Source organism: Aethalodelphis obliquidens, unplaced genomic scaffold (genome assembly GCF_003676395.1).
Source record: "Aethalodelphis obliquidens isolate GAN/ISIS:26980383/991018 unplaced genomic scaffold, ASM367639v1 scaffold6, whole genome shotgun sequence".
Classification (NCBI taxonomy): domain Eukaryota; kingdom Metazoa; phylum Chordata; class Mammalia; order Artiodactyla; family Delphinidae; genus Aethalodelphis; species Aethalodelphis obliquidens.
Window position 1 is genome coordinate 6,793,368 of NW_020837950.1, and position 20,282 is coordinate 6,813,649.

General features: G+C 34.5%; 1 protein-coding gene across 2 annotated transcripts in view; it reads left to right on the plus strand.

Moving 5' to 3' along the window:
- The window catches only part of GABRA2 (gamma-aminobutyric acid type A receptor subunit alpha2), a 121,727-nt gene extending 101,943 nt beyond the window's left edge, over positions 1-19,784 (plus strand). Inside the window, exons 9-11 of one of the 2 annotated variants that reach the window (XM_027104069.1) lie at positions 8,672-8,874; positions 14,382-14,561; positions 18,747-19,043. In XM_027104069.1, coding sequence (XP_026959870.1) covers positions 8,672-8,874; positions 14,382-14,561; positions 18,747-19,043 — 680 coding nt within the window. Of the gene's footprint in view, positions 1-8,671; positions 8,875-14,381; positions 14,562-18,746 lie in introns of both variants that reach the window. The other variant, XM_027104070.1, reaches the window with a different exon arrangement.
- The last annotated feature ends 498 nt before the right edge of the window (positions 19,785-20,282 follow it).

Below are 20,282 nucleotides of genomic sequence, written 5' to 3' on the forward strand. Positions count from 1 at the left end.
AGCTGACATATGAGAATCTTACCCCTCCAGTAAAAGGAAAAAAGGGAAGGAAGGGAGGGAAGGAGGAAGGAGCTTATTGTCCATGTTAACAATTTTAATGTCAAGTTTCCACAATCAGACGAAAGAAAATAAAATTTAGATATAGGGAAGATTTGAATATGGTGAAAAAGAGCCTCATAGCAGATTCATATTGAAATTGCTATAACATTTTATTGACTTGAATGACTAGACTCAAATCTAATTTTAAGCTAGCAGTATAGACTTAGAATCATAGTTAAATTTATAGTTGGCCATAATTTGAACATGCATTTTTTGTAGATTTTCTTTAAGTTAGTCAACACTAATGTATATATCAGTCGTTCCCAGGAATTCACACTTGAATTAGAAAAGATTAAAAGTCATTAAGTATCTCTTATTTAAATAAAAAATTTTATATTTTTTCTTATCACAGAAGAAAAGCAGGTTCACTCCAGGAAAAATTTTTAAGAATGATGTTAATTTCCTTCAATGTTAATTCCCCAAAGTAACTAATATTATTGTCTTAGATTGTATCCTTAGAGATTTTGTCCTTTTACATTTACCTGATAAAATACCAAAAAAAGTAAAAGAATGAAAAATCAGTCACAAGTCCAGTTCTGTTTCATCATTCCAAACCATGTGCTATCTTCTCTCCTAAAGTTACCAAAGTGGTAACTTAAGATGAGTGTCTTTTCTGATTTTTTTTTACTAAGTTCATGCAGTATATCTATATTGATGCACAAATCCATTTGTGTATATTTTCATGAATCTTGAATCATGAAACATTTTTAAGCAAAATGTATTGTAGATTTTTTGCCATCAATGTATAGCCCAACTTTATTCTTTTCAATATTGTATTGGTATTACTAATGTAGGTATTCAACAATTTATTAAACTATTTACCAAACACTGACTATGCCACTTTTGCCACTTTCTTACTTTTATAAGCAGTATTCATGTAAAGGGCCTTGTGTATCATTTACCTTTAAATATTTTTCTGCTATCATTTAAGTAAAGTAGATTTCTGATAGACATAATAGTAATAACAACGAAAGAGAGAAGTAAAATAAGTAACATTTAATAAATTCCTACAATGTTCCAGGCTTTGTGGTAAATGCATACTTAACCTTCACAACGTTCTTCTGAAGTAGATATAGTCTAAAATTCTATTTTGAAGATGAACATAATGAGAATAGTTGAGAAACTTGCTCAAAATCACACAGGCAGCAAGTAATGGAGCCAGAATTCAAACCCAAGCCATCTGATGATAAGGCCTTCTGAGGAAATATCTATACTGTTATCCAGTATTTTATACTGCCCTGGCTTATCTAGAAAGATAACTCCTAGGTCTCAGGGTAGACCCTCAAAACGTTAGAAGTGACATCACCAAAAACTGTGGAATAAGAAATACTAAAATCCCACATCTTCATAAAAGCAATAAGAAACTGGTAAAACTGTTAAAATCAGCTTTTTCAGAACTTTGGAAACTAGCCAACAGCTTGCAACCCTGAGTACATGTATTCAAGAAAAATGGTAGAATCTTGGTAAAGAATAGTAATCTTTATGGTGTTGCAACTTACACTAGTCCCATACCCACTCCCTACCTAAGTGGTAGTCTTGAAAATAAAGCCTGAATTCCTGGTACCAGAAGGAGGAAAATGGAGCTCATCCAAAAAGAATTGTCATTACTTCATCTGTATTATGCCTCCCTGGAAGATCTTCTCAAAAAGCTTGTTTTTATTTCATTTGACTCAGAATTCCCCCAGTGCCAAAGCTACCACCTGAAGGATGCATACTGAAAGCATTTCCAGGCAAATATTTTAGCTGCTTCTGCCTGAGGCAGTGGATAACATCTGGGGCAAACAATGGGCTGACCAAAAGGTTTGAGAGGAAAAGCTGGTGAATGAATTGTACATAAGTGATTTGAAAAGCACTGACATATTTCCTGGAATCTAGAAGGCCACATGCATACATAGAGCTATGTGAATAAACAAAAAAAGACTGAGGAAGCCCAAAGCTCTCCCCTCTTGTTGACCTTGAGCCTCTATACAAGCAGGAAGTGGATGTGAAGGCAGAGTTGTAAACTGCCTGGTTGAATGATGAAGACATATCCCAACCTGCACACAGAATCACCTGACAAAGACTGAGAGTTTTTTTGGTTTCAAGTGTTCAGCAAAAATCTATGCAATCATTAGATGACTACTAAGCTAAGAAAACAGAGACTTAAGTGATCCCAAATGAAAAGAATACAGACTTTACAGAATTAGTTAAGAAAAGTCACTAAAGAAAGAGAGACAATAAATACAAGGAGCAATTGACAAAAGACCCTGGAGAGGGCAAGAATATGATTTCCAGAATTGCCACATTACAGTATTCAAAGTCCAGTTTATGGGCTTCCCTGGTGGCTCAGTGGTTGAGAGTCCACCTGCCGATGCAGGGGACACGGGTTCGTGCCCCGGTCCGGGAAGATCCCACATGCCGCGGAGTGGCTGGGCCCGTGAGCCATGGCCACTGAGCCTACACGTCCGGAGCCTGTGCTCCACAACGGGAGAGGCCACAACAGTGAGAGGCCCACGTACTGGAAACAAAAACAAAAACAAAAACAAAAACAAAAGAAGTCCAGTTTACAACAAAAATATAAGTTCTGCAAATTAAAAAAAAAAGTATAGCCCATTTACCAAAAAAAAAGATTCATTAGAAACTGTACCTAAGGAAGCCCAGGTGTTGGGCTAAGTAGACAAAGACTTTAAATAAGCTACATTAGTTAAAATAGAAGAGCTAAAGGAAACCATGTCTGAAGAATGAAAGAAGAGTATAATAATGATGTCTCACCAGAGAATATCACATCAATAGATAGAAATTATAAAAAGTAAACAGGTAGAAATTCTGTAATTCAAAAGTACCATAACTGAAAAGAAAAATTTACTAGAAGAACTTAACATTAGATTTAAGCAGTCAGAAGAAGGAATCACTGAATTCAGAGATAGGTCAATTAAGATTCTTAAGTATGAGGAACAGAAAGGAAAAAAATGAGGAAAAATAATCAGTGCCCAAGACACCTCAGGCATATTATCAAGCATGTCAGTATATGTATAATGGTAGTCACAGAAGGAAAGGAGAGAGATAAAGGTTTTAAAAATATTTGAAGAAATAGTGACTAAAAACTTTCAAATTTAATGAAAAACACAAATCAACACATTCAAGAAGCTCAGTAAATCAGCAATAGAATAAATTTAAAGAGACCCATGAATAGATACATCAGAATCAAACTGCAAAAAAAGAGAATCTTGAAACCACTTAGAGAAAAGTGATGCCTCATGTAAAGAGAACTCTCAATATGATTAACAGCTAACGAATCATCAGAAAGCATGGAGGCTGGGAGACAATAAGATATCATATTCAAAGTGTCAAAAGAAAAAGTTTCTCAAACAAGAACTCTATATCCATCAAAACTACACTTCAAGAATTAAGATATTCCCAGATAAACAAAAAATGAGTGAGTTTTGTCAATGGCAGAACTGTCACACAAGAAATGCTAAAGAAAACCATTAAGGCTGAAATGAAAGGATAGTAACTCAAATCCACAGAAAGAAATAGATAATAACAGGTGAATATAAAAGACAGTATAAATATGTATTTTTTTGTTTGTAAGTCCTTATTTCTGATTTGAAAGACAACTGCACAAAGCAAGAATTGTACGTCTATATTGATGGGCACACAATGTAAAAATGTAATTTGTGATAATAACAGCATAAAGAGGGGTATGGAGCTATAAAGGAGCAATTTTTAGTATACTCTTGATATTTAGCTGGTATTAATTCAAATTAGACATTTTAATCCCCAAGGGCAAACACTAAGAGAGTAACTCAAACACATATAGTAAAAGAAATAGCAAGGGAATTAAAATGGTACATTAAAAAATATCTAACACAAGATAAGGAAGTAATGAAGGAACTAAGAAATAAAAATATAAAATACCTATAGAAAATAAATAGAAAATGGCAGAAGTAACTTTTCTCTTACCAGAAATTATGCTATATGTGAATAGATTAAATCCATCAGTTAAAATGCAGAAATTGGCTGAATGGATAAAAAACAAAAAATAAAACATGATCCTACTATATGTTGTCTACAAGAGACTAACTTTAAATTCAAAGATACAAATAAGGGTAAAATAAAAGGATGGAAATAGTATATAACCAAAAAAAGAGCTTGACTGTCCACACTGGTAACAGACAAAATGGATTTTGAAACAATAAACTTTCCCAGAGGCAAATAAGAATATAAAATAATGATAAAAGAGTCAATCAAGAAGTTATAACAATTATAAATGTATATGCACCCAACAAAAAAGCCTAAAAATACATGACTATAACGACAAAATTGAAGGGAGAAATTAACAGTCCAAAAATGATAGTTGAAGAGTTCAATGCCCCACTTTCAATAGTGGCTAGAACTAGAAGGTAGAAGACTTGAATGTCAGTATAAGCCAGCCATATCTAGCAGACATCTATAGAATACTCCATCCAAAAAAAGCAGAATGTACATTCTTCTTAAGTGTACATGGAACATTCTTCAGGAAGACAATGCATTAGTCCACAAACAATTCTCAATAAATTTAAAGATTGAAATCATACAATGCATGTTCTCTGACCACAATGGAATGAAATTAGAAATCAATAATAGATAAAAATTTGAAAATTTACAAATATGTAGAAATTAAATAAGAAACTTCTAAATAACCATTGGGTCAAAGAAGAAATCACAAGAGATGGTAGAAAATACTTTAGAATGGATGGAAATAAAAATACAACATACTGTAACTTGTGGGATACAACAAAGGCATTTCTCAAAGAGAATTTTATGGTTGTAAACATCTACATTATTTTTTTTAGATCTCAAATTAATATTCTGACTTTCCACCTTAAAAACTAAAAAAAAAAAAAGTGCATACGCAACCCAAAGTAAGAAGGAGGGAATTAATAAAAATTAGAACAGAGATAAATGGAATAGAGAAAGGAAATAACAATAGAGAAAATCAACATAGAACCATAAGTTGGTTTTTGAAAATGTCAACAAAATTGTCAAGTCTTTACTTTAGCTAGACTGATCAAGATAAAAAAGAGAGAAGACTCAAAATTTTAAAATCAGAAAATAAGAGGGCACATTACAACTGACCTTGTAGAAATAAAAAGAATTATAAGGGAACCTGTGAACAACTGTATGCCAAAAAATTATATAACCTGGACGAATTCCTCAAATCAGAAAGTTACCAAAGTTGACTGAAGAGTCTGAATAAATCTATAACAAGTAAAGCCATGAAGTGGGTAATCAAAAAAATCTATAAAAGCCTAAGGTCGATGGCTTTCCTGGTTAATTCTACCAAATATTGAAAGAACTAACACCATTCTTTCTCAAACTCTTTGAAAAAATAGATGAGGGAACTTCTTGACTCATTCTATAGAGCCATTTTGCCAAGATATCAAAACCAGACAAAGAAATCACAAGGGAAATAAAAAACCCTGCAGATCAACATCCCTTATGAATATAGATGTTAATGTCCTCAACAAGAAACTAACAAACTGAAACCAGCCACATATACAAAGGATTGCGCACTGTGACCAAGTAGAGTTTACCTCAGGAATGTAAGGTTGGTTCAACATACAAAAAGCAATCAATGTAATACCAAACATATTTATGAAATATGAAAAAACACAAAATCATCTCAGTAGATTCTGAAAAACAAAATGAAACACATTTCATGATAAAAACAGTCAACAAACTGGCACTAGAAAAGGACTTTTTAACCCAACAAAGAGGATCAAAGAAAAGCTAACATCACACTTAGAGGTGAAAGATTAAAAGTTTTTGCTCTAACATCAGGAACAAGACAAGGATGTCTGCTTTCACTAATTCTATTCAACATCATACTTCAGGCTTTAGTTAGGGCAGTTAGGCAAGAAAAACAAATAAAAGGCATCCAATTTGGAAAGGAAGAAGTAAAACTGTATTTGCAGATCACATGATCACATGTTCTTATACATAGAAAACTTTTATTAAGCCACATAAAAACTATTAGAGCTAATACATTCAGCAAAGTTTCGGGGTACAAGCTCAACATTAAAAAAATCAGTTTTGTTTGTATATAGTAGCAATGAACAATCTGAAAAGGAAATTAAGAAGAAGCTATTTTTAGTTATGTAACAGCCAAATGAATAAAATGCCTATAAATAAATTTAAGTTTAAAGATGAAAAACTTGTATACTGAGAACTATAAAATGTTGCGAGGGCTTCCCTGGTGGCGCAGTGATTTAGAGTCCGCCTGCCGATACAGGGGACACGGGTTCGTGCCCCGGTCTGGGAGGATCCCACATGCCGCGGAGCGGCTGGGCCCGTGAGCCATGGCCGCTGAGCCTGCGCGTCCGGAGCCTGTGCTCTGCAACGGGAGAGGCCACGCAGTGAGAGGCCCGTGTACCGCAAAAAAAAAAAAAAAAAAAAAAAAATGTTGCCGAAAGAAATTAAAGTTCTAAATAAATGGAGATGATATATGTATATGTGATTAAAATGGATAGATATGTATCCCATGTTTGGGACTTGGAAGACTTAATGTAGTTAAGATGGTAATACTTCCCCAAACAAGGGATTCAATGCAATACCTACCAAAACTCCAGTGACCATTTTTGAAAAAATGAGCAACTGACCATAAAATCATAGGAAAGTGTAAGGGACCCTGAAAAGCTAAAACAATCTTTAAAAAGAATAAGAAATTTGAAAAAAAAAAAAAAAAAAAGAATAAGAAATTTGGAGAACTCCTGCTTCCCAATTTCAGCACTTACTCTAAAGCTGTAAGTTATCAAAACTGTGAAGTTTGCATAAGGACAGACATGTAGATTAATGAAATAGAATTGAAAGTCCAGAGTAAACCCATATATCTATGATCAATTGATTTCATCAACAGTGCTAAGATCATTTAATGGGGAAAGAAAAGTCTTTTCAGCAAATGTTGCTGGGTCCACTGGCTATCCACATGAGAAAGAATGAATTTGGACATCTACCATACACAAAAATCACCTCAAAAAGGACCAAAGACCTAAATGTAAGAACTAAAACTATAAAACTCAAAAGAAAATATAGGCCTAAATCTTTATGACCTCAGATTAGGCAACAGTCTCTTAGATATTTGTAACCCCTGTTAAAGAGAATGTCAATTGCCCCACATCCTCTTCAATGCCAGGATAGTATCAATCTTTTAAAGTTTTGCTAACATTTTGCTGATAATATTGTTTTGAAAAGGTATCTCATTATTGCTTTTTTTTTCCCTGACTGCTGGTGAAGTTAAATATAGTTTCATATATTGATTCATCATTTTCATTGCCATGTACATGTGTGTGTGTGTGTGTGTGTGTGTGTGTGTGTGTGTGTGTACAGGTGGATATGGTTGTGTTTGTGGGTATGTGTAGGTGTATCTGGCATGTGTTCTATTTAATTATTCTCCTCTACCAAATTCTCAAAAGAAGACACCATCTAAAACCTTTCACAGTTTGATGCATGCAAACACAATGTATTTCTGTAAATGTGTTTTTTAATATTGACTCAGCAGCAGGTGAGATAAATTTATTTTTCTACTTTTTATCCCTACTACTACCATCATATTCCCAGATGCATTCACTCATGATTAAATAGAATTATTGCTATTTTGAACTTCTAACTCTATGGTAAGTGAGAAAAAAGGCTGTTTTATTTATCCTAAGGGAAAGTAAAAATTAAATATAAAAAATTTCAGTATATGAATGAACATTTCTTTAACATTTCAGTTGTCTTTTAATTTAATGTATCCCCTATGTACATAATTAATCCTCTCTTGAATCTCTGATAAACCAGGTAATTGTAGACATTTTGACCTGCTGATACTGTGACTGGCTTCTGAGTTATTGCTTTCTTTTTACTTAACCACTGTGACTTCCCAGACTATAGGCAGAAAAGCTTTATAATGCAAGGAACGAAATTACTTATTAAACCAACAAAGGTATATAATATACCTTTTTAGTGATTTAAATTTTATAAGGTTTGGGATTTAGTTGCTTGTTTTATTTTCTGAAGATTCTAAGCTGCATTATGAAAGAAATTATGTCCTCACAATGCTAGGCAATCCAGAATTAATTTCATCCTTAGGTAGCTATACTTAGAATGAAGAACTTCTTAATCATAGTTCTATTGTGACTACTAGTGTGGATGATTGGTCGTCTGCTTAGAATGATTCAAATAAATGATGAACAAATTAATGTGAGGCTTTGTGAAAGATTTTTTTTTAATTAATGTTAATGGACAATTGGTCAATTTCAAGTCCTTCTTTCCTCGTAGGAAATTCTATTTCAGTTTCACCAGTCTTTCTAACCTCAACGGTATTTAAGAGAAAAAGGAGATTCATACAAACAAAAATGGAAAATGAAAGCATTTCAGAGTCATCACTTCAAAAAGTATAATAACCATTTACAATAATTAACTTTGCACTGTTTTCTTTCTGAAGATTTTTGTTTGCTTTTTTAATGGCTAGAGGTGGCACTGAAAGTACCTTTGGGAAAGGAAAAAAAAAGTATTTCCAATGCTATCCTGCTGGTATTTGTTGATGTTTTTGCTTCCTATCTTTCTGCAGGAGTAACAACTGTTCTAACAATGACAACTCTAAGCATCAGTGCTCGGAATTCTCTCCCCAAAGTGGCTTATGCAACTGCCATGGACTGGTTTATTGCTGTTTGTTATGCATTTGTGTTCTCTGCCCTAATTGAATTTGCAACTGTTAATTACTTCACCAAAAGAGGATGGGCTTGGGATGGAAAGAGTGTAGTAAATGACAAGGTAAGTGAGAACTTCCTTCTCACCGTGATTAAGAGAATCCTCCAACAGATTTAGCTTGCAACAGATACTGTTCCTCAAAACTGATATTAAGAACATTCAAACATAAAAGATTTCTTTCAAAGTACGCTCTTGCCTGAAATCCTTTAGGAGTGCTGGTAGTATTACTTCTGTTAAAACCACTTCCTAGCATCTTTTGAGCTCTGTGTGTCAGGCACCGTGCTAAGTTTTTTAGATATGTTCTCTCATGTAATCTTTACAACTTTATAACTAGGGTTTCTTTTTAATTCTCATTTTTTTCTGATGAAGAAGCTATGGATGGCTTAGTGAGGTTATTTACGTGCTCAAGCTCACACAAGTTAATAAGTATACTTAAACCCAGATCTGCCTGACCGTTAAATTCATGCTCTTAACCACGCTGGTTTATAGGGAAAAGATTTGGAAAAGAAAAGTGGGCATTAACTTTCTCAGTTATAGAATTTTAGGCCCTATCAAGTGGGCTGAGTTACTCTTCACCTACCCCCATCTCTGTTGCTTGGATGTAAAAGACTGGCAGCATCGTAATCTCTCCCATGTTGTATGGAATAAGTAACTAGGTAGAAATGCCTAGACATTTTAAGTTGCTCCTGAAGTCTATAGGAGAAAAAGTATTTGTTTTGAAGATTAACTTCTTTGGTAATTATTTCAGGTGTCTATTTTTAGGTTTCAAGTACTGAAGGAAGTGGGAGTTTTGTGCATTGATAAATAGCCATTTCCTTTCTTAGTCTATAGATTATTATTCATCTGTCTTAAGAGGAGGTTTTGTATATGTCACAATGAGATATAATGTAGTCTTAATAATAGTAAAAAGTTCTACTTGGAGGGCTCCTTTTTAATAAAATGTCTACCTGAATACGCTTCCATTAAATTTGGAATAACATACTTGCTGATTTTCCTTTTCAGTTATTTGAATACAAATTTTTTTTTCAAATTTCTATGACAATGTTGCAGTTAAAGCGTACAAACAGTTGATGTTATAGTTTAAAAGTCTTGCTCTTTTTCCCTAATTTTGTAAACTGTAAAAGTTCTCATAAGACTGCTGGTTTATTTCATTTTATAAGCTATGTTTTGTATACTAATAGCCAATGAGTAAATATTAAAGGGAATCTGATTAATTTTCCACGCTTAACTTCTAGGTTATTTTACCATTTCCATTGCATTTTACTGTTGATTGATGTTTTCATTCCCCATAAAATATACTGCTTTTCTATTGCTACCTATGCAATTACTTCTTTTTATATTAGTTACACATGCACTTTCATACTAACTTTTTTTGAAGATAAAATGCTTTGTAAATATGTCACAAAAGATAAATAGTGGTTTGTAGTGTAAATGCCCTGTGTAGAAATATACTGATATATTATTTTTATTGCGATGAGGGTGTCAATCAAATTGATATTGTGATTTGGCATATCAAATAATATGCCTTCTCACCCCCTGAACTTGGAAAAGAGAAGTACCTATAAATGCGAAAAACACATTCTTGATAATGCATTCTAAAAGCAATAACCTACTACTGATGAATACTGGATTTAACTCCACCCACATAGCAGATCACACATAGTGAAGCTAAATCTAGGTTGAAATCATTAATGATCCAACCTAATTTGCAGGAATACAACTAAAAAATTTGTATTATTTCAGTAATAAGTGGTTCAAGTTCAGTGGATAAGTTAAAGGGAATCAGTCACCTTGCTTGTTCTTAATCACTTTTCCACAGCTAGAGTGCCAAGCACAGTGCCTGTCACTTAGTAGGCACTTCAGAAAGTTTTGTTGAATAAAAGAATAAATAAGTTTCTGATGTTAAATCTGGCAATGTAATACCAATGAGAAGACTTCTTTGCTTTCATGGAAGGACTTTTAAAACTTTACAGTGGTGAATTTATCAATGGGTACTCAATCCATTTTCATGATTGAAATGAATCTGGGGAGGTATTTCCTAAACCTACCTTGGAAGTAACCAGGTCCTTAGAACTAAAAGGAAATCTAGTATAGTGCCCCAAACTAGCACGTATGCCTAAAAAAAATATTTCAGTGCAATTTACCTCTGCTTTAGTTATCCTTAGATTTAATTAAGTGGAGAACAATAATTTTCCTGAAATACAAAGTTTTTATCCATCAGCCAAATTGGCATCCTTTCAGTTTAACCAGACTGGAGGAAGTCCTCTTTTTTGAAGTTAGTAAACATGAGTAAATGCACTTAAATTATCTGTCAATCCAAAGAGTATATAAAAAGTTATTAAAGGTTTGTTAACTGGCAAGTATTAATTTGTCTCATAAGAATAATCACTCAGAGATTCATATTAATATTATATGTTTGAAAGAAAGAGATATGTATTTAACATACAGTTTTCATGTAGGTTGTGCTCTGTTGATCTTTAGTTAGTTTTTGCAAATAAATCCACTCACTTCCTATTCAAGACACATTTGAGCCCTCTATTAGAAGACAAAGCCTACCTTGCTCTGTGAACTTGCACAAGTGTGTACACTACACCTTTAGCCTCAGGTGTGAAATTAGTCAACAAAATTTTATCATTCTAAAAATGTAGTGGTGGATCAAATAATCCAACTTATATGGAAGGGCAAATATTTATGCCCTTCCATATAAGAAAATATCTACTTATGCAACCTCCCAAGTAATTCTGGAACCTTCTCTTACACCCAGTGTTCTTCCACTTCCTCAAGACTTCCACCCCATCTCTTGATTCTTTTCTTCTTGTCCCTTTTTCAATCTTGAAGCATCAGTTATTATTTTCTTCTCTTACTTCTTCAAAGCTATCTTCTCCTTTTCAACTGTCTCCTTGCTTTAAGTTTCTGAAGATGCTTAATATGTTTAATTTACCATAAAGGCAAAACCAAAACTCTCTCCAGATTGTATGTCACCCATTCCCCCATTATCAGATTCCACCCTCTTTTTCTCCATTCAAGCTTTTTGAAAACATTGCTTATAATGTGTATGTTCTCACTTCTAGTTTAATTCTCAGCTCACTGTAATTCTTTCCATTCATTGTCCTATAACTGAAGGACAGCAACGACCTCTACATTTTCAGATAAGATAATTTTCCATTCTTAAGGGATCCCCATTGAATCCATTGAATACTGTTATACTCCAAGATTCCATTTCAGGCCCAAGTCAGCAACTTTTTCTCTTCTGTTAGGCCTTTAAAACAGGCCTTAGAATATCAACTTCCTTCCTCAAATCTTGGCAGCTACCACTATTCATTCTGTTCTTTGAGGTTCTTTGCCTGAGTTCAGAGTAGATCCAATCTCCTTAGCATCTGCTGTTGTTTATCCCCAAAGATAGTCATTTACATTTATTTTATGTTTTTGTTTTTACTATTCATATGTGATTCTCACTTTAAGGATTTTACTGACAATACTTGTAGGAATGTCAGCAACACTGTTCATTATTTATTATATCCAAATAGGTAAAACCCACTCATCTTCAGCACATATACCAATGCTCAGGAAATTTCTGAACACTTGCTCCCCACACCCCTGAATAATTAGATCACTTTATAAGTGTGTATAGTATCCTGCTCTTTTGCATTTAATTCTTTACCACAGTTTGTAACTGCACGCTTATATACCACCTCCTTCACTGATCATGATAACAATGACCATGTTTATTTTAATAAATCATTTATCCTTGTCCCTTCGCACAGGGCCTAGTATATATTAGTTGCTCAATAAATATGGTGTGAATTAATGAAGTGTAACCAAATCACAACTACAGCCAACACCTTTATCTTACCTTCCACAGTTATTATCTACAGCTATACTCCATACCTTTCTTTTAACTTCCAAGCTCATATATCCAACCTCTTCCTTAGGCATTTCTACATGAATATGACATTTCAGTCTTTACATATCTCTTTTAAAAGGTGAAAGAAAGAACAAACAAAAAATCTCCTAAATGCCTACATTTTTTTTTCATATATACCTTAGTTCATGGCAAAACCTAATCTCAGAAACCAACAACTTGGAAGTTACCCTTAAGACCTAATCAGTCATTGAATTGTGTCCATTCTCCTACCTATATGTCATAGACCATGCCCTTGCCATCTCTCATTATTTTGAGACTCTTTATTCCTCATTATCTCTAAATCATGTCTCCCTTTAATCCATCCTCTATAGTAGCGCCAGAGTTATCTTTCTAAAACAGAAATCTGTTCATTTAATTTTTCAGCTCTTTAATGAATTTTTAAAAGCAATTCTTCAAGCAGCTCAGCTAATATGGTCCAAATATATAGCCTTCTCATATATTTGTTTACATGATGAATAATAAGAAATTTTGTGTGTGTGTTATTTATTGTGCACTTACTACTATGTGCCTGGGAATATCTCCATGTTAGAAATGAAGAAATATAAGATTGGTCAAGTAAAGTTACTTGCTCAGGATCACACATCTAATAAGTGGTGAATCCAAGATTGAACACAAATCTAAAGTCCATGCTCATATGCTTCCTCTAGCCATTAAAAACATCTCCCAATTCCATGCCCCTACACATCTCCATGGCATTAGATGTGTTCAGCCCTCTTGCTAAAATGCCCTCTCCTTTCTTTTCTAACTGATGAACTACTTATTCCTTCAAATCTATCCAATTGTATCTAATTGCCATCCTCCCATTATCCTTCTACAGTACCTGGCATGAATTTCTTTTATGTAACCTCATTAAATTATACTTTTATTATAAACAAATCTGTTTCTAACAGTAGGTTACCTGATCTAAGAGGATAATAGTTTTGTCTTATTCATTATTTCTCTGCCAATACCTGACATAGCATTTAGCACATAGTTTATTTGAATTAAATTTTTAAAAATACCTTTTGTCTCGAGATTGTTTTTATTTCTAAATCTGAGTCAGTTGTTCTACACTGGCCAAGAAAAGCATATTCTCTGGAAATACACTATATATTAAATTACTTGAAATATAGGCATAGCACCATAATATCCAAACTAACATGAAATGTGCCATTGTTTTGTGATTCACTCCATGCAATTCATAGAAAACATTGTATTTCAGGTGCTTTTATTCATTTATATGCATTTTTAAACATCATGCCTTGTTCCAAAAGCATTTCAGGCAGTTTACCAAAAGAATGCATTACTTAAATTATTATAATAAGATATAAATAGAAGTAGAAAATCAGGATGAAGGAAAATAGACTGCAAATATGTCCACCATTTGGGCCAGAACATTAACTGTAGTTCATAGGTAGATTATGCTGAGATTCAAATCTTGAGCTTCTTGGCTATGAGAGTAAACCATGGGGGAAACTTATCTTTCTTAAACCAAAAAATGGATGTATAAATTTCCTCAGAAAGAACGATTGTCCTATACTAAAAATCTCTTTTTTAAACAATATCATATGGGTTTTATATTAGGGAAAGTTGGATGCTATTGCAAGTAATGTCAACATTTTCCCAGTAAAAGCAGTAATGAATTTTATATTGATGTTTCGTGTAGTCCCCTTCAATAAAAGCTGAAGGCATTACATTAATATACAACTCAGTGAAGGCAATTCTTCAAGGAGCTAAGCTAATATGGTCCAAGTATATAGCTTTCTCATGGCCCAGTTTAATCCAAGGAAAGACTTTAGAGTACTTAGAGAAGTGGATGGACTGTATAACCTTCAAACAATCTTCTGTAAGTATCACTTTTCTCAGTCAGGATGGTTAGCAGACAGTTAACAATAGCATCTGACAAGGGAGCATATTGTTGTTTTACAAGTAATGGGCTTTCTAGTAGCCACAATGACTGTAAAAAAGCAACATGGTATGTAGAAAGAGCATAAATTTGCCACTTTGTAAACCTGGGGTTTTCTCCAAAGACTGTTGTATTTAGTGTTGTATTTATGAGAGCTCCACTTCCTTATTCTAAGCTCCATTTCCTTATTCAGTCTCTGAGATTCTTTCCAGCTCTGAAACTATGTGATTGTTATTTTCATTTATATCCTAGGTCACTTCACTACTAGGTGTCTGTATTTTAGCTAGAGCATTTGCTCAGTTTACTAACACTTCATTTTATCTAATACTCCAAGAAAGCCAAAACTGGTTTGCCACGATGATGTAAGATGTTTTGATTTCTGTAATCAGGAATTTTCCAGACTTAACATTTTAATTATATATTTGGACACTCTAATAAAGTAATAACCTCAGAATATTCTGATTCTTAAAAAACGTCATTTAAAAAATAGAAAGTTTAGGGCTTCCCTGGTGGCGCAGTGGTTGAGAGTCCGCCTGGCAATGCAGGGGACACGGGTTCGTGCCCCAGTCCGGGAGGAACCCACATGCCGCGGAGCGGCTGGGCCCGTGAGCCATGGCCGCTGAGCCTGCGCATCCGGAGCCTGTGCTCCGCAACGAGAGAGGCCACAACAGTGAGAGGCCCACGTACCACAAAAAAAAAAAAAAAGAAAGTTTAATTAGGATGGGTTATCTTCCCTTTTCATTCCACTTAAGTAACAGCATCCACTGATTCTAAAGCAGCATAATTTACTTTTTTTCCCCAGATAATGTATAAAAATAAATCATTTGTTGTTTTAGTGTATAGTCATATTTTCCCACTTCCCTCTTATATGTCTCAATCACAAGTGAAACAGTTTCCACAAACGTGGAAATTCCACAGCATTGTTTTTCAGTTGAGCTTATTTTATTATTTCTCAGTCTCCTACATCTATAGATGTTGAAATTGAGGACTTTTGGGATAATTACATAATAGAATTGCAGAACACACTATTAGAATCTATTTCTATTAATCTAATAAATGGTTATTGTATTCTATAAAATACATTATATGCTTATATACTTTATATATATATATATATATATATATAATCACAGTAATCATTCTAGTAGATGTCATTCATTTATCATGAAGCAAACATTTTTTGAGCCTGCCCCGTGCCAGGAACTTTGCTAGGAATTCTGCATTGACCAATCTCTGCAATTCGATATCAGTTTAAGTGATGTTTAGGTATAACTGAAATAATAACAGTATAAACACTATATGTCAGAACTTTATGGGTTAAAAAGTCCTTTTAGAAGGTTGACCTAGTAATATAAACTTCAATTGGAAAATCTTGAGAAAAAGATACTCACAGGCTTCCTCAGAGGTAGTCATGAGGCACGCTCCAAGCAGAGGTTTGGAAGCCACACACATTTGAGTTTGTGTGCTTTTTTAGCCACTTAGTAGACAGGAGACCTGGTCATGTCACAAAACCTCTTTAGCTTCTGTTTCTGATTTTGTAACCTGGGGTTACAACATAGAACTTACTTCTTATCCAGTAGTGAATTTTGTCAGCAATGACACCCTTAGGCTTAACACTCAACCTGACACGTCCTAGGGCTCACAGGGTGTTAGTTATCATTGCTACCAGTTAGATGCTTGAGGATTACCCTCCATGTGTAACATGAGAAAAGCTGTTTTATAGCTTTCATAAAGCTACAAATGGTAATCCCTTACCCCTTTTCCTTTTTTGCTCCAGCCAGTTCTGGAAGAATGCCTTATCAGCAAGGGAAAGAGGTGAGGGAGAAACCCAGTGTCAGTGAAGGACAGGAAACTTGGGCCTGTTTACAGATCCTCCTGGGCTTTCAGAGGCCCTTTGTTATCTTATTTTACTTGGACATTGTGAGATACTGATACTTGAAATTCTGTTCTAGGTCAGTTGGTCCTATAAATCTGTTGATTTACACTATTCACTATTTTGGATAATTCATTGCTGGCTCAAATTTGTTTGCATTTAGATAACTAGCAATGAGTTTGTATTAATACAGAAGTGCAGTTAAATAGTTTTCCAGGTTTCATTAAATATTATTATTTAATGTTGAGTAAATATTTTCAGGTTTCATTAATTTGGTTACATATTACCTGCCTACTTCATGGAAGGAATCATGCTAAGGTTATAATGGTGAACAAGACAGAAATAGCACCAGCCTTCAATGAACTTAGATTCTAGTAGGAAAGGAAGATGTCAGTCAAATAATCACACAACTAAAGAAAGAATTTACTCATTTTGAAAAATGACATGATGGAAGTAAACTGGGTGCTCCTAAAGAGTATAGATGGGGAGCCAGGAGGACATTAGATAGAGTGGTTAGGAAGTACTTTCTGAGGAAATGACACTTCAACCAAGACCACAATATGAGAGGGTATTGATCATGTGGAAAATGGGATGCAGGGAAGCCATTCCAGGATGAGGAAGTGAAAACACTAGGTGGCATTTCAGGGGACTCCGTGCTCCGGTTCTTTATGTCTCAGTGCAGAAAGAATTAAGTGAGAGACAAAGAGATAGATAAGACGTGATGTATTAGAATAGGATGCTTGTGAGGATTACAAGCAGGCAGGCCAGAGGGTGCTGTGCCCCAAGAACTTAGCAGGCTACTGTTTTATAATCAAAGGAACAGTGGGAGGGGGAAAAAACCCCTTCTTCCTCATTCTTGAGTAGATGTCATGCTTCTATCATCAATTCCTCCTCCATGTCAGGCAGGGGAGTTTTCTTGTCCCTACATGGTCAAGCTGGGACTGTCATGCCTCAATGGAAATGAGCGAAAAGGCAGTAACTTATGCTAAAAATGTGAAATCATCTCAGGTTTTAGTATGTCACCTTTCCTTATATTTTTGTTTTTAGTGTGCATATAGGAACGTGTCCTAGGAAACATTAATTTACTGAGCTCACTGGGCAGGATGTGGGTCTCATGCCACCATCGTTTTATTGTTTTGGGGCATGTCTCGCGCTTCTGTTTCATGGTTTTGTTGCTAAGCAAGCCTGCTTGGTTTTGTGGCTAAGCAAACCTACTTTCTAGAGTGTTCATTAACTTACAGGAGTCTCCCATAATTTTTTCTTTACTTACAGTCCCCTAGTGGGATTAACTATTTAATTACCTAATTTGTCCCTTTACTCTGGCCCTATCAGAAGTAGCATAGCCAAAGGCATCAAACAAAGAAGTCCTCCAAATGCAAGTTATTTCAGTGAGACTGGTATATAACGAACAAAAAAAGACACCATGGCAGGAAGTGTTGATTTTATTCTAAGTTCCATGAGATGGTATTTAAGAGATTTAAGCAGACAGGTGACCCCATCCAATTTATGTCTTTAAAAAGTCCCCATGGGGGTTGTAGTTTGACTAATGATTGGATGAGGTCAAGCCAAGTGGAAGAGTACAAAGGAATGCTGCTTGGTCCAGGCAGGAGAAAACGGTGACCCAGACTAAAGTGGGTGAGAACTGAACTGGGAAGTATAAGGAGAAACATGTGGATGAGCTAGGCAGAAATCCAAAAGTTTGTATTTCATCTTCCTTCTATGTTCTTAGTATTTATTACACTAACATCTGTATATGGATACAATTTCCTACCATCTGAGTAAAACATTACTGTATGATTTTGACATGAAGGGGAGAAATCTTGTTATCAAGTTAAAGAAATTAAATTATTAATTCAAAATTTGAGATCATTCACTGTAGATGATCATTCCTCATGTTAAATTATGTCTACATTTCATTTATTCATTCACACATTCATTCAACAAATATTTGAGTGACTTGTAAGAGTCAAAAATGTGTCATTTGTTAAAGTTGTATTTTTGATTGTCAGTGTTCCATGTAAACAACAAGAAAATGGTTCTCCAGGAAAATGATATCATTGATTTACTCTGGGGGTTTCCTCTCCCTCATGGTTTTAGGACTTAATAAACTATATTTATTTCCCTAAATTCCTTCTTTCTAATGGATAATGATGCTTATCAAGATACTTTTCTTCAGAATTTGAACTGGAGTTTGGAAAATATTAAGAAGCAGTCTCAACCCACATTCTGTTAATTCTTGTATTTTTCAATAGAAAAAAGAAAAAGCCTCTGTCATGATACAGAACAATGCTTATGCAGTGGCAGTTGCCAATTATGCCCCGAATCTTTCAAAAGACCCAGTTCTCTCCACCATCTCCAAGAGTGCAACCACGCCAGAACCCAACAAGAAGCCGGAAAACAAGCCAGCCGAAGCCAAGAAAACCTTCAACAGTGTTAGCAAAATTGACAGAATGTCTAGAATAGTTTTCCCAGTTTTGTTTGGTACATTTAATTTAGTTTACTGGGCTACATACTTAAACAGAGAACCTGTATTAGGGGTCAGTCCTTGAATCTAGACACAGGTTGTCTTTGGGATGTATAGCAACATTAAACCTGGTTTGTTTTGCCATGTACAGTCTGACTAATAACTGCTAATTTGTGAACCAACATGTACAGTATGTATATAGCAACATAGCTTATAGACCTCTAATAGAGACACGCATTTGCTAACTTGTGGTACTGCAGGCAGAAAGCACCCCATGCCCAAAAAGCCATTGCCTTTTTAAAAGATTTACCCTAGGAGCTGGTTTAAAGTGGATTTCAGATGACCTGATTTATTTTCTCTTTTCCTAACAGCGATGAAAATGGAGATCCTACACCACATTTTATGGACCCTTTTGATTTAGGTCTTACATAGGAGTATTTTCTACTGTTGCCTAACTGTAACGTAAGGTAACATTGTCGTTCCAAGATGAATTCCTCTAAATAACAGAACCTCATATCTGCAACATCAGTTCCCTTCCCAAGTGCTCAGAATCCCTGCTAGTATAATTGGAAGCTTAGTACACATCAGAAGAAAAACCAGAGATTTGAAATCAGCTTTTAATTACCCTGTAGAGTGTCCATAGCCATGTACATATTACAGCATGACAAATTCAAATAATTATGAGTCACCCTGACAGGATGTTCATTATGCCTAGAATTTAATAACTATTGGAATGTCGTGGACATGACATTTTTAGCATTAGAGTTTATTTGAAAGTAATAATTGAAATCCTACAGATTATTTTAATCATTGGAAACTACCTTAAATTAAAAAAAAAAAAAGACAATAACTAGGTCTTACTCTTTCCAGTATGTGTTGTATTGAAATTGATCAGCTAAATTTTCTTGGTGCTGGAGACTGGAAAAAACATCCAGTTTGGCTGCTGTGGAACAACATTCATACTGGATTAGAAAATTGTGCCAAAAACTCCCATCAATGAGAATTCATAGGTGTCACAGAATATATATAAGCACTTCTATGATTCTCTCCTTTCCTGTTTACTGCAAATTCTGCCTTAAGGCTTCTTTTCATCAGGACTCAGAAGCCACTAATTACAAAGGAAAGGGCAGTTAATTGGCACATTTTTCTGTCTTGAAAGCAGCTCTTTCAGATAAGAATTAATGTAAATCTGCTTTTGTAAATTGCAACTTTAAATTTCTCTGACTCAAATTTGCAGCTTTGTATACCTGAAGAGGTTTTGGTAAGAGTTGAACATTTTTAAACTGAAACTTTAAAGCATCACCAACAGATTGAGGATTAGTTC